This window comes from Simochromis diagramma, unplaced genomic scaffold, assembly GCF_900408965.1.
Source record: "Simochromis diagramma unplaced genomic scaffold, fSimDia1.1 OVJJ01000501.1, whole genome shotgun sequence".
In the NCBI taxonomy this organism is placed as follows: Eukaryota; Metazoa; Chordata; class Actinopteri; order Cichliformes; family Cichlidae; genus Simochromis; species Simochromis diagramma.
The window spans coordinates 162613-185938 of record NW_024387320.1 but is presented as its reverse complement, the minus strand read 5'-3'; the positions used below and the strand labels follow the sequence as shown (position 1 = coordinate 185938).

General features: G+C 40.8%; 2 protein-coding genes across 8 annotated transcripts in view; both read left to right on the top strand.

The window, feature by feature from the left end:
* The window catches only part of LOC120717604 (FERM, ARHGEF and pleckstrin domain-containing protein 1-like), a 58607-nt gene extending 50243 nt beyond the window's left edge, over nt 1-8364 (top strand). For 2 of the 5 annotated variants that reach the window (XM_040005736.1, XM_040005738.1), the window contains exons 22-27: nt 479-561; nt 1132-1244; nt 1385-1617; nt 5346-5453; nt 7048-7199; nt 7285-8364. In XM_040005736.1, the coding sequence (XP_039861670.1) occupies nt 479-561; nt 1132-1244; nt 1385-1617; nt 5346-5453; nt 7048-7199; nt 7285-7363 (768 nt within the window). In that variant the 3' untranslated portion in view covers nt 7364-8364. Of the gene's footprint in view, nt 1-478; nt 562-1131; nt 1245-1384; nt 1618-3675; nt 3813-5345; nt 5454-7047; nt 7200-7284 lie in introns of all 5 variants that reach the window. The other 3 variants (XM_040005739.1, XM_040005740.1, XM_040005741.1) reach the window with 2 other exon arrangements.
* Nucleotides 8365-9531: 1167 nt separating this feature from the next.
* Nucleotides 9532-23326, top strand: part of LOC120717603 (dedicator of cytokinesis protein 9-like) — a 73628-nt gene continuing 59833 nt past the window's right edge. The window contains exon 1 of one of the 3 annotated variants that reach the window (XM_040005735.1): nt 9532-10262. In XM_040005735.1, coding sequence (XP_039861669.1) covers nt 10146-10262 — 117 coding nt within the window. In that variant the 5' untranslated portion in view covers nt 9532-10145. The remainder of the gene's footprint in view (nt 10263-23326) is intronic. The other 2 variants (XM_040005733.1, XM_040005730.1) reach the window with 2 other exon arrangements.

Here is a 23326-nt window from a genome sequence, read left to right as displayed (position 1 = left end):
GCACACACACACTCACACACACACACACAAGCTCGTTCAGCTATCTTAGTGAGGACCTTCATTGACATAGTGGTTTTCCTAGCACCTTACCCTAACCCTAACCATTAAAAATGAATGCCTAACCCTAACCCTTACCCTAATACCTAACCATAACCTAATTGTAACCTTGACACCAAAACAATATTTTGAGCCTGAAAAAGGCCTTCAAATTTGTGAGGACCCGTGTTTGTCCTCACAAGTGACTGTTGGTTCTCACAAGTATGGTAGAATGCAGATTTCGGGCCTCACAAAGATAGGTAGACAGGAACACACACACACATACACACATATTTTCAGGACAGCTGCACGTTTGCTTCTCTCTCGCTTCCTTTTCATCCGCCCTCCTGCCTTCCCTCCTTTTCTGCCTATTTTGGTCTTTGCTGTCCTAGATACTGCAGCTCTCTAATGTCTTTTCTGTGTCTCTGTGTTCTTCTTCCAGATCAGAGAGAGTGAGGATGAGTGGGGTGTACCTCATGCCTTCACATTGGTTGGGCAACGGCAGTCCGTAGTAGTAGCAGCTAGGTACGATTGCCAGCAAACACCTTGCACCTTGAACCTAAAGTGGCAGGTTTTTAAAAATATTTTAGATGCAGTTGAGTTATATCTTTAAAAGCATCTACTTTTAGTTACAGTGAGCTCATAAAATTCTGATTTGCAGTCTTTTCCCTTTTAGCCTCTTTGGCTACACAGAGTCTGTTGCTTTACCCTCTAACAGAGGGATGTTGCCCCCTGAGAGGAGGATGGCAGGTTACTCAGAAAAGCTACTAAAAACTCATCTGCATATTTCTTTTTTTTGTTAAATCAAATAAAAATAAGCTAACAGTATAAGAAAGTATACTTGGAAGATAAAAATAAAATCAATTCATAAAGCATGCAGTCAACAACAACGTGAGTTCATGCTTTTCCCGCCCTCAGATGTTTAACTGATTCGCTTTGCCTCAATAAACAGATGGTTCATGTTTTACTGTTATTTAAGAGGAACATTTGGCTGGGCTAACCAGACTATTTCTGACCACCGGGCCTACCCTGCTGTGACTCTTTGTGCTTGTTTTGTTCAGCATTCTGTCCATTTGTGTGTTTTTTTTCCTCCAGTTCTTTGGTAGAGATGGAGAAGTGGATGGAGGACGTAAAGATGGCGATAGAAATGGCAAAAACCAGCAACGGGCCTTCATCTGAGCTGCTGACTAGCAGCCTGACAGACAACAGTAAGTTAGTACGAAGCCACACAGCTGAATGTGAGAAGCTTGACTTTGTGATGAAGCAGCGTTAACTGTTAAGAGACACACCATGTGAATTCCCAGATACATGCTGATTTTTGATTGGTCTGACGCTGTCTGTGTTTTAGCGCCTCTCCTTCCCCCTCTTTCATCATCCTGCTCATTGTCTAGCAGTAACAACCTCCTGACTTTCCCAGAATGCCCAGAGGACTCCTCGGTGGAGGCAGAGTCCGAGGACGACATGACAGCTCCCCACGTGTCATTGGAGAAGCCCACGCCTCACCGTGGTAACACCATGGTGCACGTGTGCTGGCACAGGAACACCAGCGTGTCAATGGTGGACTTTAGCATAGCCGTGGAGGTATCAGACCACCTCAGACCTGCCCCCCTCCTCCTGCCCCGCTGTTTTCTTTCTCTGTTTCTGAGTGTGTGCTGTATCTGAATTCACTTTGATGATCTTTCAGTGGGAACAGTATCCCCCTTAAGCTGCTTAACAGGTTGCTATATCCCATTAACTACTAATTCAGCTGGAGCATTAATGCAGAATGTCGCTTTTTTTGTTTTTAAACAAAATTAGCAAGGGTCACTCTTTTTTAAATGTCACAACACTTATTATTAAATCAGAAACAAGTTTGATTGGAACAAATAATGAAAGAAGTTTGTTTGCTCTTGAAATAAGAAACACAAGTAAGTTTTTAAAGGTGCACTGTGAAGGGATCCTATTAATGTGGACTAAAATTACTGAGGAATGTTTCAGCGCCTTGTTTAGTCCATGCCATGAAAAAATGAAGGCAGCTCTGAAGGCAAATAAACACATCAAACGTAATCGTAATAAAGTGGTTTGTGAAAGTATAATTGACCACTTTGGAGCAGCACTTTGAAAATTATAATTTATTTGTTTTTGTTTTTGTTTTGATGAAGGCAAAATAGTCAGCGACAGTGTCTTATTTACACATTAAGCAGATACAAAGCAACATTATGGCTCGTTTGGATTCCTCCTTGTAGCCATCCACACTGTCAGATCTAAAAATTCAGTCTTCCAGTAGGTATCTGTGTCCTTAAATGCCACATGCTCTTTTATAATGACAGCTAGTTGCAAACTACCGCATTTAGCTCAAATTCACCATAAGTCACCATCAAGCCAAGTGAAGCTGCAGATTTAGAAACATTTCTTTAGGGTCAGTACTATAAGTTTAACTATAAACTTGTGGATTAAGACTGCCCTAATTTTTTTTAAATTGTGCATTCTTTTTTTCTAAATTCTACAGAAGAGGATTAGGGCCACTGGGGGGCAGTGGGCTCATCTTTTTCCCTTTCCTCTTTTCCAGAATTCTGAGAAAAAAGTCATTATTCTGACTTTAAGCTCAGAATTCTGACTTTTTTTCTCAGAATTCTAAGTTCAATAAATTCTGAGATTAAAAGTCAGAATTCTGAAAAAAAAAAAAATTCTGATGAAAAAGTCAGAATTCTGACTTTAATCTCAGAAATCTAGCTTTTTTCTCAGAATTCTGAGATTAAAGTCAGAATTCTGAGAAAAATTAATTCTGATGAAAAAGTCAGAATTCTGACTTTAAGTTCAGAATTCTGACTTTTTTTTTCTCAGAATTCTGGAAAAGAAAAAAGACGTGCCCGCTTTTTGTTTTTTTCCAGTGGCCTTAATCCTCTTCCGTAAAATTCACGCAAACAGCTGTCTGTCGATGGAATAGTGTGAAACCAGTGACAGGATGTGATGTGACGCTACCCTTATGCATAAGGTTCCTCATGCATTTGCATCAAAGCAAACTCCATGGACCAGTCAGTGTTTGTGAAAACATGACTCAGCTGTACCACTGCTAGTCAACAAATCCTCCACACAGTGCTTTTAAACCGATCTGCTTCTGATCTTTTGTGTATGGGGAGTTTTTATTCATTGAATTATTTTTACGAGTTACTGTTGGATTACTTCATTTACAGCCTCGAGGAGGTTACTGTTCTCACGTTTCCTTCTTTTGGCAGTAGCCAATGTGACGTCCTGATCTAAACTCCAAACTGTGGCTTTCCTGAGTTGTTTTGTCCTTTTTCTTCTCTTCCCGGCAACTCTGACCGTCTATAAATAGAGAGAGAGAGCAGTACGTAGATGTGCTAAACGTCCTCATTCGCATTAACAGAACGGATCCTGTTTTGGGATGTAGCCTTCCTACAACCCAGCTGTGTCCTGATCTAGTTCTGCTCTTCCTCTGTAGTTGTAACAATGTCCTCTTCACAGCCTTGCCTGGACACACCGTCGGCCTGAGTGTTAACCCCTGCCACTGCATGCCTGTGTTTCACCTACTCAGTCTCTGTGTTTCTGTCCCTCCTTCCCTCCCTGTCTGTTTTTTTTCTCTCTCTCTGTCTGTCTGTCTTTCTTTCCCCCATACGTCTGTGCATTCCTGCGTGGTAGAGGAGCCTAGTCCAGTCAGTGAGAATAAGACCCCCCTGGTGGGGCCCCCGAGTGGCCAGGGACCAGTGCCTCTGTCTGTTATCTGCTGGTACCGTGTTCAGAGCCTCTCCTTTAGTGAATCCTGCAGGAGTCTAGAGGTAAAGGAGCCAGGCAGACAGGAGAGGCCCTGTGTTTATGTTTTATTTGAACTGTATCGCAGGAAGCAAGATTTATAGAGAGGAAATTGAAATTAAAGTTGTAGCAATACCTCATAGCGACATAGTGAAATATTATGGTATTAACACCACTATTAAAGACTTTAATTAAGCATAATTTATTGCAGAGGGGCCAAAACTGTGATTTTTCCTTCCTGCCTTATAGTTATTCTTTTAAACCAGTGATTCCCAACTAGCCATGCTGGGGTTAAATAGAAAGTTTATGTAGTAGCCCAGCCAAAAATCCCCTCGCCATTGTGAGAGCTCATCTACTCCCACAAGTCTTAGAAAGTTTAGACACAAAATGGCTCTTAAGAATCAGTTTTTGTGTCTTTAGTGTTAAAATATCTTCTCTTGTATATGTTGGATGTGTTTTCAAGGCTTGGTTCCCAAAGTAAGTCTGTCACACTTCCAAAAAAACAAAAAAAACAAAAACACACAGGTTCAACAATTTTTCCTTTCTGATAAAATTCCTCCTGTTCTTACTGCCGGTGATTTTAATGGTAATTAATCCACAGTCCTTATGAAGTTCAGTGCATGTCACAGCTAGATTTTAAGAAAGACTTTTTCTAGTGTCCTTGTGTTACATTCACTGTAATACAACTTCATGAAGAAACACTGCCATACTCTGCGGGATTGTAGAGCAGGTGTGGATGACCGGAAGAAAATATGGAGTGAATCTTCTTTTTTTTTATAGTTAATATTTGGTAAGAATTGCTGGCTTTTTTTACAACACAATTTTCTTTTTCCTGGAAAAATGGGAAATATCGATTTAATCTGAAGATTTCAGACTGCAGAAGCTTCAAATTTGGGGTATATTTCTGCACTGAATCTAAAATTTGTACCTTCGCTCTTACATACTACAGGCAAAATGGGAACAGACTGTCTGCTAATGGTCAGTGTGAAGAGGAGGAATAATTATGCAGGCTTCAGTGTGTTTAATCATTATTTGAGTGTGTCTAATTCATTTAAATGAACGAATTTGAACACACTGTGTGTGTCAGATTAGGGCGGGAACCTTTAGTATATCTGATCTCCTCGTGCTGGTGTTTGTCCAGGATCAACATTGCATCTGACCAATCGCATTTTTATGATGTCATAGCATTGCGATTTGGAAAAGACCTGCCCATGGTTGGGGGTTAAGGTTATGGGGTTAGCGTTACGATGTGGTTTGTGGTGTGATGGTGTTTTCACATCGCAAAGCTATGACATCAGTACAATGTGATTGGTCCCTTGCAATGTTGAACCTGAGGCAACATTAGTTTTGTTGATCTGAGAACAGCACCAACACAACGACATCAGATCATGTTGGAAGCTGTACCTAGTAAAATGAAGCCTCTTTAGAAAAGTAGACAAAGTAGCTTGATTGCATGTTTGAAAGTGCAGATAGAAGTTAAATTTCACGAGTGTTGCACTAATAGTGAGATATGGATGGCTTTTAAAGCGTCAGAATCAGGCTTGTTTTTCTCTTTGTAGAATCAGCTATCAGGAAACTTACTAAGGAAGTTCAAGAACAGCAACGGCTGGCAGAAGCTCTGGGTTGTCTTCACCAACTTCAGCCTGTTTTTCTACAAGTCTCACCAGGTAAGGAGTACACGCTCTCAAAGTCCTGTTGTTTGACTGTGAGGATGGTGGTGCGCTTCCTCGACTGGTCTTGAAAGCATCAGATCTCAGTGTGAAATATCGAATCTGTGTGCCGTATTTGAGGTAAATGCGTTTTCCCATGCAGTATTTCATACTGTGAATTTAAAGAAAAAATAATGCCACTCCTAAACTTTATAAAAACTAACACTCCCTCTGTGTATTAAAGGCTCATGAAGTTAGCACAAATTATGTGGAAGACCAAAATTTATGGAACAGTTGCAAGAAAATTAAATGTGCTGCACATGTTTGAGTTGAAAAGACTTGTAAAATATGCTGTCAATGCTCTTCAGTGGAGACTTGTGCACCTTCCAGTAAAGGTGAAAGACAGCAGTGGAGCTTTTCCATTACTACCCCTCAGCGTTGTGTCGTTGATGGGGTATTGTCGTTACCCTGCTGGGCGGGCGGGTGACAACACGTAGGACTTTCAAATTGATACTATAAGTGTGTCTGCTAAAACTCTCGGAGGAATTCAACCCCCAGTGACCTCAAACTCAAGGTTAGAGGTCAAGATTTCTGAAAATCTTGTGAATGCAATAATTTGATAAGGATGCTGCTAAGTTTTTAAAATTGATACCATAGATCTATCTACTATAAGGCTGGAGGGAGCCACTGGCTGCTGCTAGTATGTTTTTTTCCAGAAAGCAGCCGAGAAAATAATTTAAAAATATCTCATGTGGACGGCTTTGGTGATGCCTGAGGGCGGGCTGTAGCAGCCAGGCATCGAACTATAAATGCATGTAACTGAACAAAAAAATCACAAAGAACAAGCTACAACAATTAAAATAGTATAATTACATAAAGCTAAGTAGGAGCAAGCCTGAACAGGTGGTTCTTAAGTTTTGAGTTTCACAATTTGGGGGCCACAATCTCAAAACCACAGTCCCCCTTTGTCTTTAGAAACAGATTTATAGAAAGCACTTAGGTGTAGAAAAAGGTGCTTGTGTGAATGGGTGGATGAGACATCAGACACATGTTTTCTGCTCAAGTAGAGCAGACCATCACTACAGAAGGACCAGCCCATTTAACAGACCATACAAGCAATGAAGATGCCAAAACCACACTTGCACCAAAGCTAAAGCTGCATTAGTTCAGAAACTAGAACACTCGATTCACCCAAGTTTAGACTAGCTGTCAAATTTGTTTGCTTTACACGAACAGATCTTTACAAAATGTGCACTTTCAGCAAAAAGGGTATAAAAAACAAAAAGTATAGCATTGTTTTTGATACTAAATAATGCAATGCCAGGCCCACGTGGATTTAGAGCAGAGTTCTATAAAAATCTAAGCTTGTCCTTTGTGTATATGATTAAAAACTCATTTGTTCTTCAGTATTTTCTCACAGCAAGCCTCATTGGATCCCTCTGGGAAACCACCAGAGGGATGACATGATTGCATTATTATGGAAGGGATTGTGTCATATTTTGCCCCATCTACATTTTTGATGTCTGTTACTCGGTCTGTTGATTCCTTTTGAAATTATTTACATGATATAATCCAAATTATTTAAATCACTTTTGTTTTTCCCCCTCTCTAGGATGATTACCCATTGGCCAGCCTTCCACTGCTCGGTTACTCGGTCACCGTCCCCTCAGAGTCCGAAAACATCCACAAGGACTATGTCTTCAAGCTGCATTTCAAGTCCCACGTCTACTACTTCCGATCAGAGAGTGAATACACATTCGAGAGGTACCAAATATGTCATCTTTTAAAAGTTTTCTTTCATCCTCGATGCTTCAAGGACTGATTAAAAAGCCCTTTCTCTGCCCTTTAGGTGGATGGAGGTCATCCGCAGCGCTACTGTCCCCTCAAGTCGAGCTCGTGGTCTGAACGGCAAAGAGACCCACGCTTAATGAGTTGGCTCACCTAGTTTCCATACCCTTTCTCCTTCGGGTGGCATCCGCCCGTCCTGTCCCACTCCGGACTCTTTGCTTTTCTTTTCTACGCATATCTGGGACATTTGTACATGTGTCCATGCACATTTGGTGCTTTTTAATGCTTTAATGGTGACATGTCCGCTGGTTTAGACTGCATCAGAGACTGCATTTTTGGCATTTTTACTCTCAACTCTGAAACCTCTTTTTAAGGATGTCATTTTATACTGTTTTCTAATGGTCTGAACCACTTCCTCTATTTCTGGTTTTACATGTTTGTCATCGGTTGTTTTTAAATGCAGGAACACATTGATACTAGATATTCAGTATTCTTTCTTAGATAGTTAAACTCTCACTGCATTGTCATAAACATTTTGTCTACATGTTCATTCTACGGAAAACGGTCACCCTTTAACAGCTGACGCTCTGATCACACTTGGCCCAGCACAAAAAGAAGGAAATGAAATTATTTTGTCGTATTATTGACGTAAACCTCGACATTGTGGCCAGGGGTGGCTGCCATCACCACTGATGCCGTTTTAAGTGAAGTAAATGTTCTATTTGCTGAAATTTGTTGTATGATTCCAATCACAGAGTTTTTCTTTTTTATATATATATATGAATATATATAAATTAACTCTGAAGTTCCCATTCAGTTGTGTGAGAAAATGTGAGATGTGCTCATAATCGCTGCGTTATGATGGCAAGTGTAATTGAAAGCTTTAAGGATTATGTGCAAAACAAAACAGAAACTTTCAGTTCCAAGCGACGTTGCCCTCACAAAACTAGGCTGCCTCCCCATATAAACACAGATCTGTTTATGGGTCTGAATGAATGGAAATATGCATTCGACAGGGTTTTGCAGTGAAGTATATGAGATGGAAAACCTCAGTTCTGCCTAGAATTGCAGCGTTTTTTCCAGACAGCAGAGAGCTCTTTGGAAATGAAAGCAATAAAAAAAAAACATACTCAAACTCGGATTGTTGCGAGTTCTGTGTATTTTTTCCTTAAAGTACAGAGGCAGGGGTGATTTTCAGTAGGTAAAAAGAAGATGTGCAGTGTGTTTATGGCTCTGTTGGCTGTGGCCTGCAGATGGCATCACTGACCAAGAAAGCTTTCTCAGTCAAGCCATCACTGCACAGTGTCCCTTCTGTCCTGTACTCTTTGTGGGGAGGATACACTGCTATCAGCTGTGACTCCCATCCAGGGCTAACAAATAACTCTACCGCACAGGGAGTTAGCCAAAGATTAGCTTAACTGTGACTGAGCGGACTTGAAGAGGTATGAACAGAAAAGTTAACAATGAAGTTAAAGTAATCTATAAGGCGTAGAAAATGGCAGCAAAGATCAATACAGTTATTTTTAATGGTAAAATAGCTAAAATAGCTTACAAAATGGCTAACGGTGTTAGCTAAATAGCAACTGCTAGAAGGTTTTGCTGTAATATTAGCAAACAAATGTAACTGGAAACCTGAAAGGACGTGAATAAGCAATTGAAGGATGGGATTAAATTACGTTAATACGTTTAGCTCTTTAGCTTAGCAATTCATAAACTGATAGCTAAAAGCTGAAATTGTTAGTTAAAGGTAAGGCTTCACCGTTTAAATTGCTAAAGGTAGTGGACAATAGTTTTAAAAGGCCAATGGAGGTAAAGTTAAAGTTATTATACTTTCTATTTTTATTTCATTTTGAGTTTTCGTTTTGTTTTCATTTGGTTTGCTGGGGAGATTTGCTCATTAAACAGGTTTATGGTAATGATTACTATACCAACACTTACAAAAAAGCATATGCACCAAAGTCCCTGATCCTACATGTGTTGACAAACTTGACCACATTGACATAAACTAAACGTAAACACAATTTAAGGATTTTCATTTTAGTTTTATATAAGCACACAGTATACTTTAGTCAGCTTCTTTTAAAAGGATGGTCTTTTTTTCAGTTAAATAAAATATCATTTCCCGGTTTTAGTTATTACTTTACTTTTAGATAGATATAATAATTTGGGTAAAAAATTTAAATAAAGATAATCAGATGAAAAGTGCAGCTAGAAGGCTTCTATACAAGTACTTGGGAGTACTCTTTTTGTTTTTAACTCACAAGTAGTACATAAATTCAGTCTTTTATAGTGTGTCACTGAACCAGTTCAGTTATTTTCAATATAATCTGTTTTTTGTAGTAGCTTTGGAAAAATGGCCTTTAAACAGTACCGTTTGATACTGTTTTAAAGGCCAGTTTCCGGTGTCACAAAAGAGGAATGTTGTGATGACACTCCAGAGGCTTGTTCGCCACGGTTGTGATTTTTGTGGTAATGGGGAAGCATTGATCCAGTCATTCATACTGTAACTGCACGCAGTCCAAAGTCCAGGCCCACCAGCTTACACACACACAGCAAGTGGGCAGGACTTCAAGCCGGTAAGAGGCGGAGTACGCAAGGGAGAAAACAGATTATACATCTCTTGCCTGGCGCTGGACGGCCAATGAAACGCTACTCAAGAGGACACTTTATTGTGTCAACAATACCCGATAAGAGAAGGCAGAGTTCCGGAGCGATGCGGCATGTGTTGATTTTCAAGAACGAAAACTGAATCGAGGAATGGGAGCGTCGTACCAGCGGCCACACCACAACATGACCCAACTTCAAACTCGTGGTGCGCACTAGCGGCGGTCGAAGGCGCGGATAAGCCGATGATGAGTTTCCTGTAAACTGTTGATAAAACGCGTGGATTGGACGGTAATTAATCCCAAGGGACGCGTAGCGATGGCCACTCCGGTGCATCCGGAGACCAGGAAATTTACGCGGGGTCTGGGTAAACCTGGCACCGCTGCTGAACTCAGGCAAAGTGTCTCGGAGGTGGTGAGGACGTCGGTGCTGGTCGTAAGTACTCACCTTAACTCCCACTCCTCTGCGCCACAACGCTCACTGTCATCAGTGTCTATTAAAACTTTATGGAGCAATGAGAGACCTGCTTTTTCTTACGCACACGTTTTTGGAGAAAATAACTGACTTCAGATCAGTTGAGCAGGACTACGCGTGCCTTTTAGGGTGATATAATTAAGGTTTAAGTATACCCCTGACACACTTGGAGTGATATGGGTAACAGGCTCCCACACAGCTTTGAACAATATTTGGTAGACTGTTGATTATAAATCATAATATATATTTAAAACAAACAACGTTTTCAGCTTCCTCCTGTTTGCATTTTACACAAAACATTTGGAGCTCATCATGAATGCTGGCAATCTTTAAATCCTTCACTTTCATTCTCACCCTGTTGACCCCAGACCAGCTGAGTTAGAGCACGTGGGCATTATGAACGGGTGTGTGTGTGTGTGGCCAGGGGGTGGCATTTTTTTTTTTTTTTTAATGAATGAAGATATGGGTGACAGAAAAATGTAATCGGTCTCTTCCGTTTGGAATTTTTTTGAATGAAGTGCTGACTCAACGAGCTTTCCTGTTAAAGCAGATAGATTACCAGTCCAAATATACATTTAAAGACCAAGGGAAACATGATTATCACATATACATGAGAGCATAGAATGAATCAAAGGATCTCCCACTTAAATGTAGGACTGGAAATGAATGAAAGTGAAATAAAACAACAGCCACAAAAACAAACGTGGGGTAATGAAGTGATTTGTATTTATAGGTAGGTTTTGCATAATAGACAATAGGCGTTTGCAAGGTGTTCAACATTACAGAAGAATGTTGTCTTTATTAGGCTCAGGTATGTATGTCATTCCTTTCCTAGAGTCTGTAGAGAATCAGTGCACGTTCAAAGTCCTGTGTGTCAATGAGGGGATCACTTCACAGGGCTGCACCGAGATGACATAATACGGCTTCACAAAGGAAAGCACGAGGCTCCAATTTCATGCTTCAGACACATATAAAGTGTCCAGTGACAGTGACAACATCTGGGTGACGAGGACCTGAAGCCTACCTGCTCGGTATCAGTTTTCCTCAGAGCTCAGCTTGGATAAAGGAGTTGACCCTTTTGTTGTGTCCAGAGTGCGTTCGGTGTTTGGTGCTCCGTCTGATTGTTCCAGCTTTCCTGGAAAAAAGAAAAAAGCTGCTAGGCAACTGAAACGTACACCGTCCAGGCTTTCTGTCAGGGAAATGGAATCCTGAGTCACGATCCCAGACATCCAACCACACCTTCATATTATTTATTCATCCTCACTCTGGTGCACTGCCAGGGACGCCTAAGGGAGGAGAGGAGAAATGGATAGAAGAATGCGTGTTGGGAAATCAACATGCTCGAGGAAGACTGAAGTAACTTGTAGAAACTCTGTGGGGGAATTTGTTTTGCGGTTGCCCGAGACAACTTTAATATCATTTCAAAACTAGTACCTGCCATCTCGTAGACTCCAGCCCTTTGTATATGACCTTTTTAGACATGAATGCATGGCTGCAACTTGGAGTTCAAGTGTTTGCTGAAGCTTCTCAGTGGGATAAGAATGCAACTGCACACAAGACCACTGTCCACGCAGCTTGTAATTAATTCCTCCATAAAACATGTAAATACCACAGCAGGAATGGAGGGATCTGTTTTCAAGGACATAAAGGAAAGCTTGTGGTTGTTGTCACCCATCCTGCTTGAAGCCATAATGATGTTTTCACGCGTAAATGTTGCTGCATGTTTAAAAGCCTGGAAACATATTATAATGTACTGTAGAGGACTTGCATATCCACTGATTGTGGATGTTTGTTAGCTATGTTTTGGACTCAAGTGGGCAGTGCTGTATCTTTCACTAACAATTAGTGCGCTTTCGTGCAGACAGACACTGTTTTTCTGTTTGAGTGGAGACACACTTGCAGTACCCCGGAGCCCTCAGCTGAGCCCTCTGTTTCTTCACACTTTAGGCATGCTGAGGACGTCATTGGCTCCATGATTGCTGTCACCAACTTTATTTTTATTTTAACTAGTACTGCGCTTGGCCTCACTGTCTTCGTGCTACGCAGAGCTAGAGTATAGTGTAGTTAACGTATTGGCTGATTAGTGTACCATAAATCCATGGCAAATTGATGGAAATGTTTAGTTAGTGTATACAGTGTACGAAGCAGCTAGGGGGGCAGTTGTGTAAGTGTAATCAATAGTCCCAACTGCCTGTCACCTAATGGTGATATACTCAGATCCTCAGTGTTCCTGCTATGTGCCTGACCCGAGGGAGCTGTACACCAGATGGGTGTCATTATGTGGGAGTGATGCTATTAGCCGTCTATAGCCAGTGCGTACGCAGCTCTACAACCAGAGGGGAAAGTTGGGCTGTCATTTATGCTCTGCAAAGACGAGCATTAACATGTATAACTATCACCAGAATGCACGTGTCGCTCTATAGAATAGTGCTTTTGGAATTAAGCATAAGAGATTTTATCAGTCTTATCCCCAGTTGTAGAGAAGGTGTTGCCATTTTAAGGAGAACAACCATTTCAACAATGCAGCTCTCCCTCTTTCAAGTCAGCAACTTGGATAGTTTAGGTGCCCCTTAGGCTGTTTGGCAGGTAGACTGCTTTCCTGTCGTTTGAGATTCGTGTTTCTGTATAGTGTAAAAAGCAACATTTTTAGATTGTCTTTCCTTAAGGCAAAGCTTGCAAGTAATAAGAGCCTGCATAGAAGCTGCAGTGTTAAATGTCTTGATGATGGCATTGCTGACTCTCTTCCAACTGTGAATGAAAACTGTACAATAATCTGCTTTTGTCAGCCCTCTGGGCCACACCTGCACACCTCTCCTCTTTAGCTTTTTTTTTTAAGAGTCTGTAAATTTTCCCAAGATGTGGAAATTCCAGAAATACCTTAGATGGGTGTGTTACTCTAAGTAGGGCTATTTTTCAAACAATAAAAATGTGTCAGAGAATTTATTTCTCCCTGTTTGGATCTTTTGCCATGAAAAAAACATGTTCTGTCATGCAGGGAAGCTGGATTTGTTAGCCATTCAGTTCGCCAAAAAATGTGCTTGAGCAGCTGGAACCGCAATGAGACGAATTTAAGGTTAAAGCTCCGCAATCATTAATCAACTCATTATCTGAGTTCATCAAATCAGTAGAAAAGAAAGTAATCAGTCTGCCATGTTTTGTCTCCTTGGAGCAGATGCTGGCTGTCACATAGGCTGTAGCACCGAGCCAGTCAGAAGATTACCGCGTTGTGTTGCGAGGCCTAAGCAGCTTGACCTGCCCGTGCAGTTCCTGCTCTGTCTACCTCTATAAGGAGCACTGGTATCAGAGTAAAAGTGCGCATAAGCTGCTTCTGCTGCCCCGTTGGTAAATGGTACCCTGCGAAAGCAAAACCTGGGGGGTAGAGATTGGAGAGCAGATGGGTCAATAATACATGAGACTGCTTTAGTAACCACTGCACCCATTAAGAGTCTCATTCCCATTTGCTCCAGATTAGACAAACTGAAAACTATGATGCTGTTTGGTGCCAAATTCCCTAATTCCTGTTGAACTTTAAAACACCTAGGAGTGTTTCTAGTTCATAAGAAGCAGAGATCCCTGTGCTGCCTCAGAGTTCACACCATAGTGACATCTCTGAATCTTACTATAAAAATACTGCACAGTGAAACTTCCTTCATGAAAGGCGGTTTTTGTTGAAACTGGAGAGGTGTTGATAGGTCTGCATGGGCATTATGAAACTTTAGCTTTTGGTATGGTCTTATTGGTGCAGGTCTTTTGGTTATCTTGCCACACCACCTACATTGCTTCAACAAAGGTGATTAATCATAGCGAGCCAGCTTTTGGTCTTAACTGAGCTTTGGCTAAAACCTGTATATACTTACTGTGTTTCGTGGATAAGCTATTTTTGTATCATACATGTGCGTTTATGGAGTCAAATAACTGGATGACGCTTAAGTGGCTGAAAAACATTTTGAATATCCTGTCATCGGGCAAAAAAAGAAGATTTACTTATTTGTCTTGAGCACTTTAGCACCACAAATGTAAATGGGTTTAGACTTGTAACTTTTGAGCCATGTGACAGATTTTAAAATTGCAAAAAATTGAAAACTTGAATTTAAGAGTGGAACTAGAAATGTTTAGTGATGGTAAAATTGCTTATGGTCTTAATATTTTGTGCCTACCAGTTTAAATTATGTCATTGCTTAAAGTTGTGCATAAAAGGTACGATAACTTTTAAGCTATTAAGCAACCCTGTCGAGCTACTGGGCCCGTCTCTGGCTAGCAGCTGCATATATTTATTATGTAAATACAGCTTTGTTATGTATTTGTTATGCGAAATGGAAAAACACTGAATGATCTCATGTTCTTTGCAGAAAGTTTCCTTCTGTCATTGTTTTAATTTTGTTGTCTGAAAGTCATTGGTTGTCCTCACTGGCTAAACAGGTTTTGAAAATAGGCAGTGTGGCATTTTCTGTATATTTTTCAGATTTTCTGGGCATTTTATTTCTTGAGTATCTTGGATACGGCTCTTTGTTTCTGCTTTCACATATTAAGTTCAATCACCTACATTTTATTTTCTATAGTCATACTAAATGCACTAAAGAGTTTTAAGCTGACGTTCCGGGTGTGCTATTACAACTTTCTGTACAGTATCCACGCAGGATTCAAACCTCCACCAGAACCATTTATAGGCGGTGATGGATGACTTGTGGAATGGAGGCTTTTAAGAAAAGTGCAAAATAAAATAAAAAATAATAAAACACGCCCATCAGACTCACTGTGAAATTTGTCTGCCTGGATTTTGGCACGTCTCTTGGCAGTTGTGATTATAATCCAAACCAGATTTGCCACTCGGGGCTTTTGCAGTTAAGTGTGGGAAGCTTGAGAATTCCTCAACTGAGCATAGAAATTTTGGGGAGAATGTAAAGCACTCAGTCAAAAAAATGTAAAGGATTTCCTCCATTCAAGCTAGGGCTACTCCGGTTAGTTCACATAAATATTGCAGTAGCAAAGCCAACTCAAATGATCCACAGGCCAGACAGACAGATTTTGTTCCAGTGCAAATGAAAACGAATTACATGTCACGGGCACGAATTGACAGTGTACTTTAACCGCATGTCAAAGTAAGTGTTAAATATTAAGTTAGAGCCAGAAATGAATCCCAAAATATCAATCGTGGTCACACCGTGAAATTACTTAATGATTTCTTGGCTCGATGTGAAAACGAGGGCATTCTTTACTGCTTTAACAAATCTGTGTACTCTGAAATCTGTAATCTCGTGATTTTTACCTCAGTCGCTTAAGCCGAGTGGCAGCACTCCTTCTTCCTCCATGCAGTTAGTGGGGATAGGTACATTGGAAAGTCTAAATTGTCCATAAGTGTAAATGTAGGTGTGAATGTAAGTGCGAATGGTTGAAGATAGGCTCCAGCCCCCTCCGCGACCCTGAAAAGAATAAGTAGCAGAGAATGGGCGGATGGATGCTTAAGCAGAATTCACACGTACCCAGTATATTGCATGTACACAGATCTACATTTTTCATAAGTGAATAACACTTACTAGCCCCCTGAACTCACTCTCCAAAATCCTTCATCCTGCCTGAGCGGGAAGTGCCCATAACTTCCCGTCCTTCATATTCTGGTGGGAGAGCAGAGGCCTAACTTTTCCTAGATAGAGCCAGTTTCCTGTACTTGGGCTGAGCAGAAGTGCTGGGCAGGGCTCAGCATTAAACCGCCCACTCTGTCTGAGTGTTCTGCCTGATAGAGCAGAGCTGTTTTGGAGCACACGAGAGGTTACCATAACAGAAAGAGCCTGCTGAAGAGCCTGGCCAGTGGGTGTTTTCCTGTTAGCAAGAGCATAGCAGCACTCTGGGACGTGTTTCTCCCCCAATTCACCCAAATGGCCTTTTTGTAAACACTTCTATTATTCATAATGCAAAAGGCAATGATGGAGGCATTCCTACTCAGCTGTTTCTATTTTTGAAAGTTTTTCCAGTTAAGGTTCTGCTGAAGTGATTTTTTTTTGGGGGGGGGGATTTCTTCCATAATGACTTTGACAGTTTGTTTCTCTTAACCATCCAAATGGAGATTAGCATGGACGAAAGAAGGCTTAGGGTGCTCGTCGCCATTATGGAATCTTATAACATTTATATAAATCCTCATGTATTTATTTATTTTAATTTTTTTATGCATACAGTGCACATCTGTCTGAATCCAGGCTGCTCTCCCATCTTACTGTTGAGAGCTGTTCAGCAACAGCTTGGCAATCAACGAGAGTATTGCTCTGCTTCCATCCTCCAGGCCATTAAGGTTGCTATTTTTAAGCTAGCAGGGCACACACCTCAATGCAGCTGGCGAACACAAACTTCCCTCAGTCATCATTATGTTGTTAATCTAGTTTTTCTTCCTGTTCTACGCTGGCAGCAAATTTGCCATCTTCATCTCTAATCTAATAAGGAAATGGATTTGAATGAATGGAACAGAGTTTGTTGTTTATGCATCGTACAAATATGCAAAGGTTGTTTTGTATCTTTAGCGATGTGCGAACACACCTTAAAATAAGTGTTTGCAACATGATGTCCTCCAGTTTTAGCCACGCTATCAACCTGATGCTGACTCTTTGTCTGTTACACAAACTTCTAAATGGAAAGATTTTAGCACAGGCATGTATTTTTCTGCATTGTCCTCTTGGGATGAATTCTACATCCCAGAAATCTAGAGGGATCGTCCAGTTGAAGTTTTACTTTCTCCAAATATACCTGCAGCCCTAACTCACGAACTAGGACAGTTAAGACATATCAGCGCTCCTGTGCCTAATCCTACATCTCACATTACTCACAAAATGTAGATTCTTATTTTAGTATTTGCTCTAAATCTGTCGTTCTCTCTAATGCATACAGTTATCTTCTAAGAATAGACCCACATTTCTAACGACAGTCGATTCAAATGCTTTCTCGTTTAGCCTCCCCTCCATCAGAGCCCTGAGAAGTAGTCTTTGTTGGCCTAACACTTGTATGAATGGCACCATTACAAACAAGTCTTTACATGACTCAGCCCACACTGGAGTAAGTGAATGAGAAAATGTATCTGGCGTATGGATACTCTTGAGGCCACCATCACTTATTCATTAGTTTTGCAACAGGCCGAGCAGAGCAGAGAGGAGATCCTAGTCCAGCCTAAAACCCCTAAGGCAAAACTGTCACCCTCTGCGTGCAGGCACAGGCCTACAGATTAAGCTCATTGGATTAAATCCTGAAAGCACGACAACTCCCGTGACTATAGACTAACACGTCCGTGTTGGCTCATGGAAAATGTCTAGAAAGAGCAGACTAATGACTGGCAAATTTCATTTTAAGACCCTGCGTGTTTCTTTTTTGTGAGGATTTAGTCTCTATCCCCCTCATGGTTTGCCTATAAAAATGATGTTTCCCTCCCATCTTTTAATGCAGCTGACCATTAACTCTTCATTGTAGCCAAGCATAAGGGTGCACTGCAGAATAACACTCCACTTTTTTCTTTTCTGAATCAATGGAAATTGAAAGTAAAGTAAATGGTTTGGAGGTTTTGAAGCGTGGAGTTGACTCAAAGTTTAACGTATTCTGCTTGATAAGGTTTTAAAAACTTGTATTTTTGAGTGCTAGTAGTCATAGGATGGGGAAACTGAGTCTATTAGTCTGGAAACTCATGTCTTTTCTAACTAAAACATCTTGATAAAAGCTGATGGGTTTATATGGACTCATGTATAGATGTTAATGGCTTTCTCTTGACTTGTTCTGGAGTCACCACGAGGTCAACATTTGTGGTTTTTAGTGGAGCTATTTGACCAATAACTAAAGTAACAACTTACAGTAGTCTGTTGTCTATATAGTGTGTTTACTTGACAGGTGATAAGTTCAGTTTTTAATGTAATAATGTTATGTGGCTCAGATTTTAGTCTCTATCAGTTCCAGCTCCTAACAGCTAATGACTCCAGTATGTCCCAGCTAATAGCTAAATGATCTGTCTGCTGTTTGGTTCTGAGCAGGTATACTACAGCAGGTAAACAATGCTGTAATCCAGCGTACTGTTTGGCTGTCTGGGCCAGAAAATGTAAATTTTCAACCAAACAGTGAACTGAAACTCACTATAAAACTCTATAGTCTTATGTCACTGTTGTCATCCAATGTATTGTTATCTTAAAAAGTTATCCAGTCAGTAGAATTACTTAAAATAGAAGCATCTACTTTTTGCTTTCTTTTCACACCTGTCTGTTTTATCACTCATGCCTAGTGTCAAGCAAAGAGTCCGCTCTGCCTGAGAGTGACCTCCCATCACACTCGGATCAGCTGAGGGCAGATATTGTGTTTCACAAAGGGATGGATTAGCACATAATTAGCAAATACAAAAGCTGGTTTCCTGTATTGATTCAGATCTATGACTGTATAAATTAACTATAAATGGAGAGTATGAGCTTGTTCTGGCCCTTGCAATTCAAAACCACTTCAGTCAGACTGGACGGCAATTTTTTTTTTTTTTTTCTCTCAACTGGAGTCAAAATGATTACTGTTCCATGCTGACGATGGATATTCCTGTGACGTGTGTGAGGAAACTACACAAGATTCTTGCTCTGTGTCTATATTTAATTGTTATGTGACTACGCTGATGAAAGTGAAAGTTGCTTCTGATGTTATTGTTCATGTGGGATTTCCCTGAAAGTTGTTCTGGCTCATAGGTGTCATCAGCTGGGCAAATAGATGAAGCTTAGAGGCACCTTAACACGTAGTTAAAGTGAGCCATCGCCAATGATTTCCCCCTCCCTCCTATAGTGCCTGCTGTTAGCTTAATTAAACCAAGTCTAAGTTCTCAGAATTCACTCTTATAGCATTTTCCACTGTGTGGATGGGACCTGCCAGCCAGAGGGGATGAACTATAATGACTTTTCACCAGGCCGACTGCATAGCTAGCATTCCTCGCTTGGACACAGTGTAGGCCAGAGTGGGATAGTGAGGGGGAGGGATGCAACCTACAGAGGGCGGAGCAGGGGAAGATGGTTTTAGGGCACGGTTTTCACCTTACCTTTTATACCTTACCTTTTATTTATTTTTTTATATATATATGATAGATAGATAGCTATATATATATATATATATATATATATATATATATATATATATATATATATATATATATATTAGGGGTGCAACGATATTCGTATCGATATTGAACCGTTCGATACAGTGCTTTCGGTTCGGTACGCATATGTATCGAACAATACAACATTTGTAATTTATTTTATCAATTTTCCTTCTGACGATGCTGTCTGTGTTGAGCGCTCAGTGAATCTGTGTTCGACTACTCTGCCTAGGCTGCACTGTCGAGCGCAGATCCACTGAGCGCTCAACACAGACAGCATAGTCAGAAGGAAGAGCGCAGGGCAAGCTAGCGAGACAGAAGTTAAGCTCTACTTGCAACAGGCAAATTGAACCTCATTCAGATCTGGCGTTTGGAATTATTTTGGTTTTCATGTGACATATGACCCTGAAGGTAAGCGAGTCATGGACTAAAGTAAAACAGTATGTTGGATGTGCCATGCAATGCTCAATTACATTGGTGTGAACTAGTGTGTTAGCGCAGTTAGCTCGTTAACGTGTTTGCCGTCTAGCCCCATGCACGGAGCTATCGGCGGTAGCTCGTTAATCCTAGTGCAAAGACAAGTGGAAGCAGACAAAAAAAAGCAAGCATGCTACTAACTTTAGCCGAGTCATTTAGACAGCTGTTAGCACATGATTCTCCTTATGCTGCTGAGAATATAGCTCAGAAGAAGCGGATAGTATAGCTTTTATTTTGGAAAGAGCCATTTCTCTGTAATAAACTCTCTTTTTCCAAAGATGAGTGATTCCTCAATCAGATACAGGGCTTGCAATATCGCTAGCCCGACGTCCCGGAGCTAGCGATTTTTTTCAGTCGGGCTACCAAAATCTATCTCTTCCCTGCCTGTCGGGCTATTGTAGGAAAAATATATGTCAATGCTTTTGCATTCTTTCAGAAATGTAGCTGGGTAATTATGTCATTGGCATCGGTGAGCCACTGTCAATATGTGACATATTGAAGTCGCGTTTGAATTTGCGCTTGTTTTTTTGCTTTCACTTTGCAATCGTGCGAACTGTGTATAGAGAGCGACAGCACTGATCTGTGAGTGATGATAATTTGTGCACCAATTCCTCTGACATCGTCTTATTAATCGTTAGCTTACTATGCAAACATGACAAGTGAAATCTCCCGCAGCAAGCTTAAACATGTGAGAGGTTGATCGCGCAGAGAATCGCTGAGCTTATGTGAGTGCGTGTGTAAAAGCATTTCAGTTCTGCTGAGCCAAATAAGACAGGTCAGGGTGAAGAAGTGACAGCCAAAGAAAAGCTTACCACAAAACGGAGAAGTTATGACAAATCAGACTATAAGGCAAAAAGAAAGTGCAGCTTTATGGTTTCATGGACAAAAGAATTTCTGTGGCTGCAATATGATGAGCTAAATAACCAGGGCTGCACATAAGTGGTCCGCAGGTGCGCATTCGCTGTCAAAATAAAAAACACGCACAAGGGTTAGGGTTAAATTTAAAAACTGTACTTTTGAGTTAAAATATATATTTATAATTTTAATAAATGACAAATTAAAAATGCATGAACATTTTTTTGTATCGAAAAAATATCGAACCGTGACACCAAAGTATCGAACCGAACCGAACCGTGAATTTTGTGTATCGTTGCACCCCTAATATATATATATATATATATAGAGAGAGAGAGAGATATAGAGAGATCATAATGCTTAAAATAAGGGGAATGGAAATCAAAGGTGGCTGAACAGTAATTGTTCTAAAATGTCAGGATTTGAGATGGAACGACCCGACATGAACTGAGGTGAAGGTGGCTGATGGACCATTATCTCGTTCCCATCTAGAAATTTGTCTCCCACAACCAGGTTAAAAGCTGTCTGAGAGGTCAGGAGGTGATTAATGGGATTTGAAGTTCAAAACAAAGAGCTGGAAAAAAATTGCAAGTCATAGCGTCCCACAGTGTGAGACGCTTCCACCAAGACACAGTGTTTGTGTCGGTGTATACTTATTCTGTCAAAGGCCGAGCGCTTCCATACAAAGTTTTGACAAGCTGTTGGATGTAAAAGGAATGTTAATGAGTTTCTGTAGTTTCCCATTCAGTAAAAAAAACAGTCCACATGAAACACTGAGTTCCTATTTTTCTTTTTCCTTGTAAAGCTGACATAAGCCTATTGTGCGCTCCCTGCCCACAATAAACAAATGAGTTGTATTTTAAGTGACACATTCACTGAGGTTTGGGGCTGTATTGCTAAACGGTCCTTCATCCTCTGTTATATCAGCTGACATTCACAAAACTGAGAAGGAGGAAAGCCGCACAATAGCTTGAAGACTCAAATGAACGTCTTGCACAGTAAGCAGTCATGTGACCTTGATAATGTGTGTTTGGTTGTTCTGTCAAAGCCTGTGTGTTCAGGAGAGAGACCCAGCTCTCCTTCAGGCTTTGTTTTTTGTTTGCTTCCTGGTTGTTTTCCAGGGGCTTAGTATCAGGAGGCTGGATTCTATTACAGAGTGAGCAGTATGCTGCCACAGTGTGCCTTGCCAGGATGGATAAATGAAGTTAGCTGCATGGTGCTTTATGGAGAAACAGCGGTGCGGCCATGTGCCTGAAGGTCTGTATGTGAACCTGGACCGTTTAGAAGAGCGTTGTTCTGTATGAAGTGCTTTAAAACAGACGCTTCTTGTGACGGCAAGCATTAAACATGCAGGACCGCAGCCCTGCGCAGATAAACAGCTCAGTATCCCTGACTTGTCTTAATCTCCCTTTAGACTCTCTACTCTGTCTTAAGAGCAGCAACAACACCCTCCACTTAGAACACTGTGTTGGATTTTCTTCACCCGCTGGACTAATTAGATGTTTCTCAAAATGTGGCATAAGCCTTAAATGACTAAGAAACTGTTTCTGGATGATGTATTCAAATTTAATTGCAGATGTAGCATTCATTTATTGGAAAAAAGTTATCCCAAGAGAATTCCTAAAGATTGAGGAAAAATGTCAAATCCATCTTAGTTGCCAGGCAGCCGCACTGCTCACTGTGTTATTAACCTAATCCACGAAGGAGGTAAAGTCTCATAAAATGCTAACAACAGAGAAATAAGCAGTGGCAAATAATGAGATTTGCTTGTCATGAGAGGTCCCGCTGTGTGTGTGTCTGTGTGTGTGGTTGTGTTACTGCAAGATGACAGGGGGCTGTTGCTGAAGGTGGCATAGTCAAGACGCACATATAGCCTGTGAGATAAAGGCTTCAGTAATACTGACTGTACTACTAATGGTGCAACTAAAAGAGACCCGTATCTCACAACATGTGTTTCCTCTGTCAGGAAGGGTGGGGGCCTCTGAGTGGGGGTGTCAGGGAATAGCTTGATACAGGTGCCAACAAATGTGAATACAACAGGAAAAAGGCGGTGTGCCATTCCTGGCTTTCCACTCAAGCGGAGCAGGGCTGATAAAGCAGTGATTGCCTTGTTTTAATGGTCTTAGTGACTCAAATGTTGATTATTTTTCTTATAAAATCACAGTTTATTGCTTTTGTATACTATGCAGTTATTATATGCTGGTGTTTGCATGGAAATAAAGATGTTTACACAGTGCCATGCACAAGATTTGATTGACTTAAAATCACCTTAATTTATACGCAGGGGATTTAACTAAAATATATTGGATAATATGATGTTTGACCACGGCTGTTTGGGGCATAATCTATAATTGTTCGTCGATTTTTGTTATATTCTCCGTGTTTGTATAGATCGCATAGATGGATTTGGCCGTTTTGTAGCCATGACTTGTGACAGTTCCTTGCACCAGTTGTTTGTGGCCTTACTGGGCAACTGTGTAGTACAGTAATAAAGCTAAATCCAGTGCCACTGTTTAACTGTGCAGGTGCACGGACATGCGTTGCTCTCCTTCATCCTCTGTTTCCCTTGATTGTCAGTAGCGTTCATTGAACCAGGCTCAAGAGGATT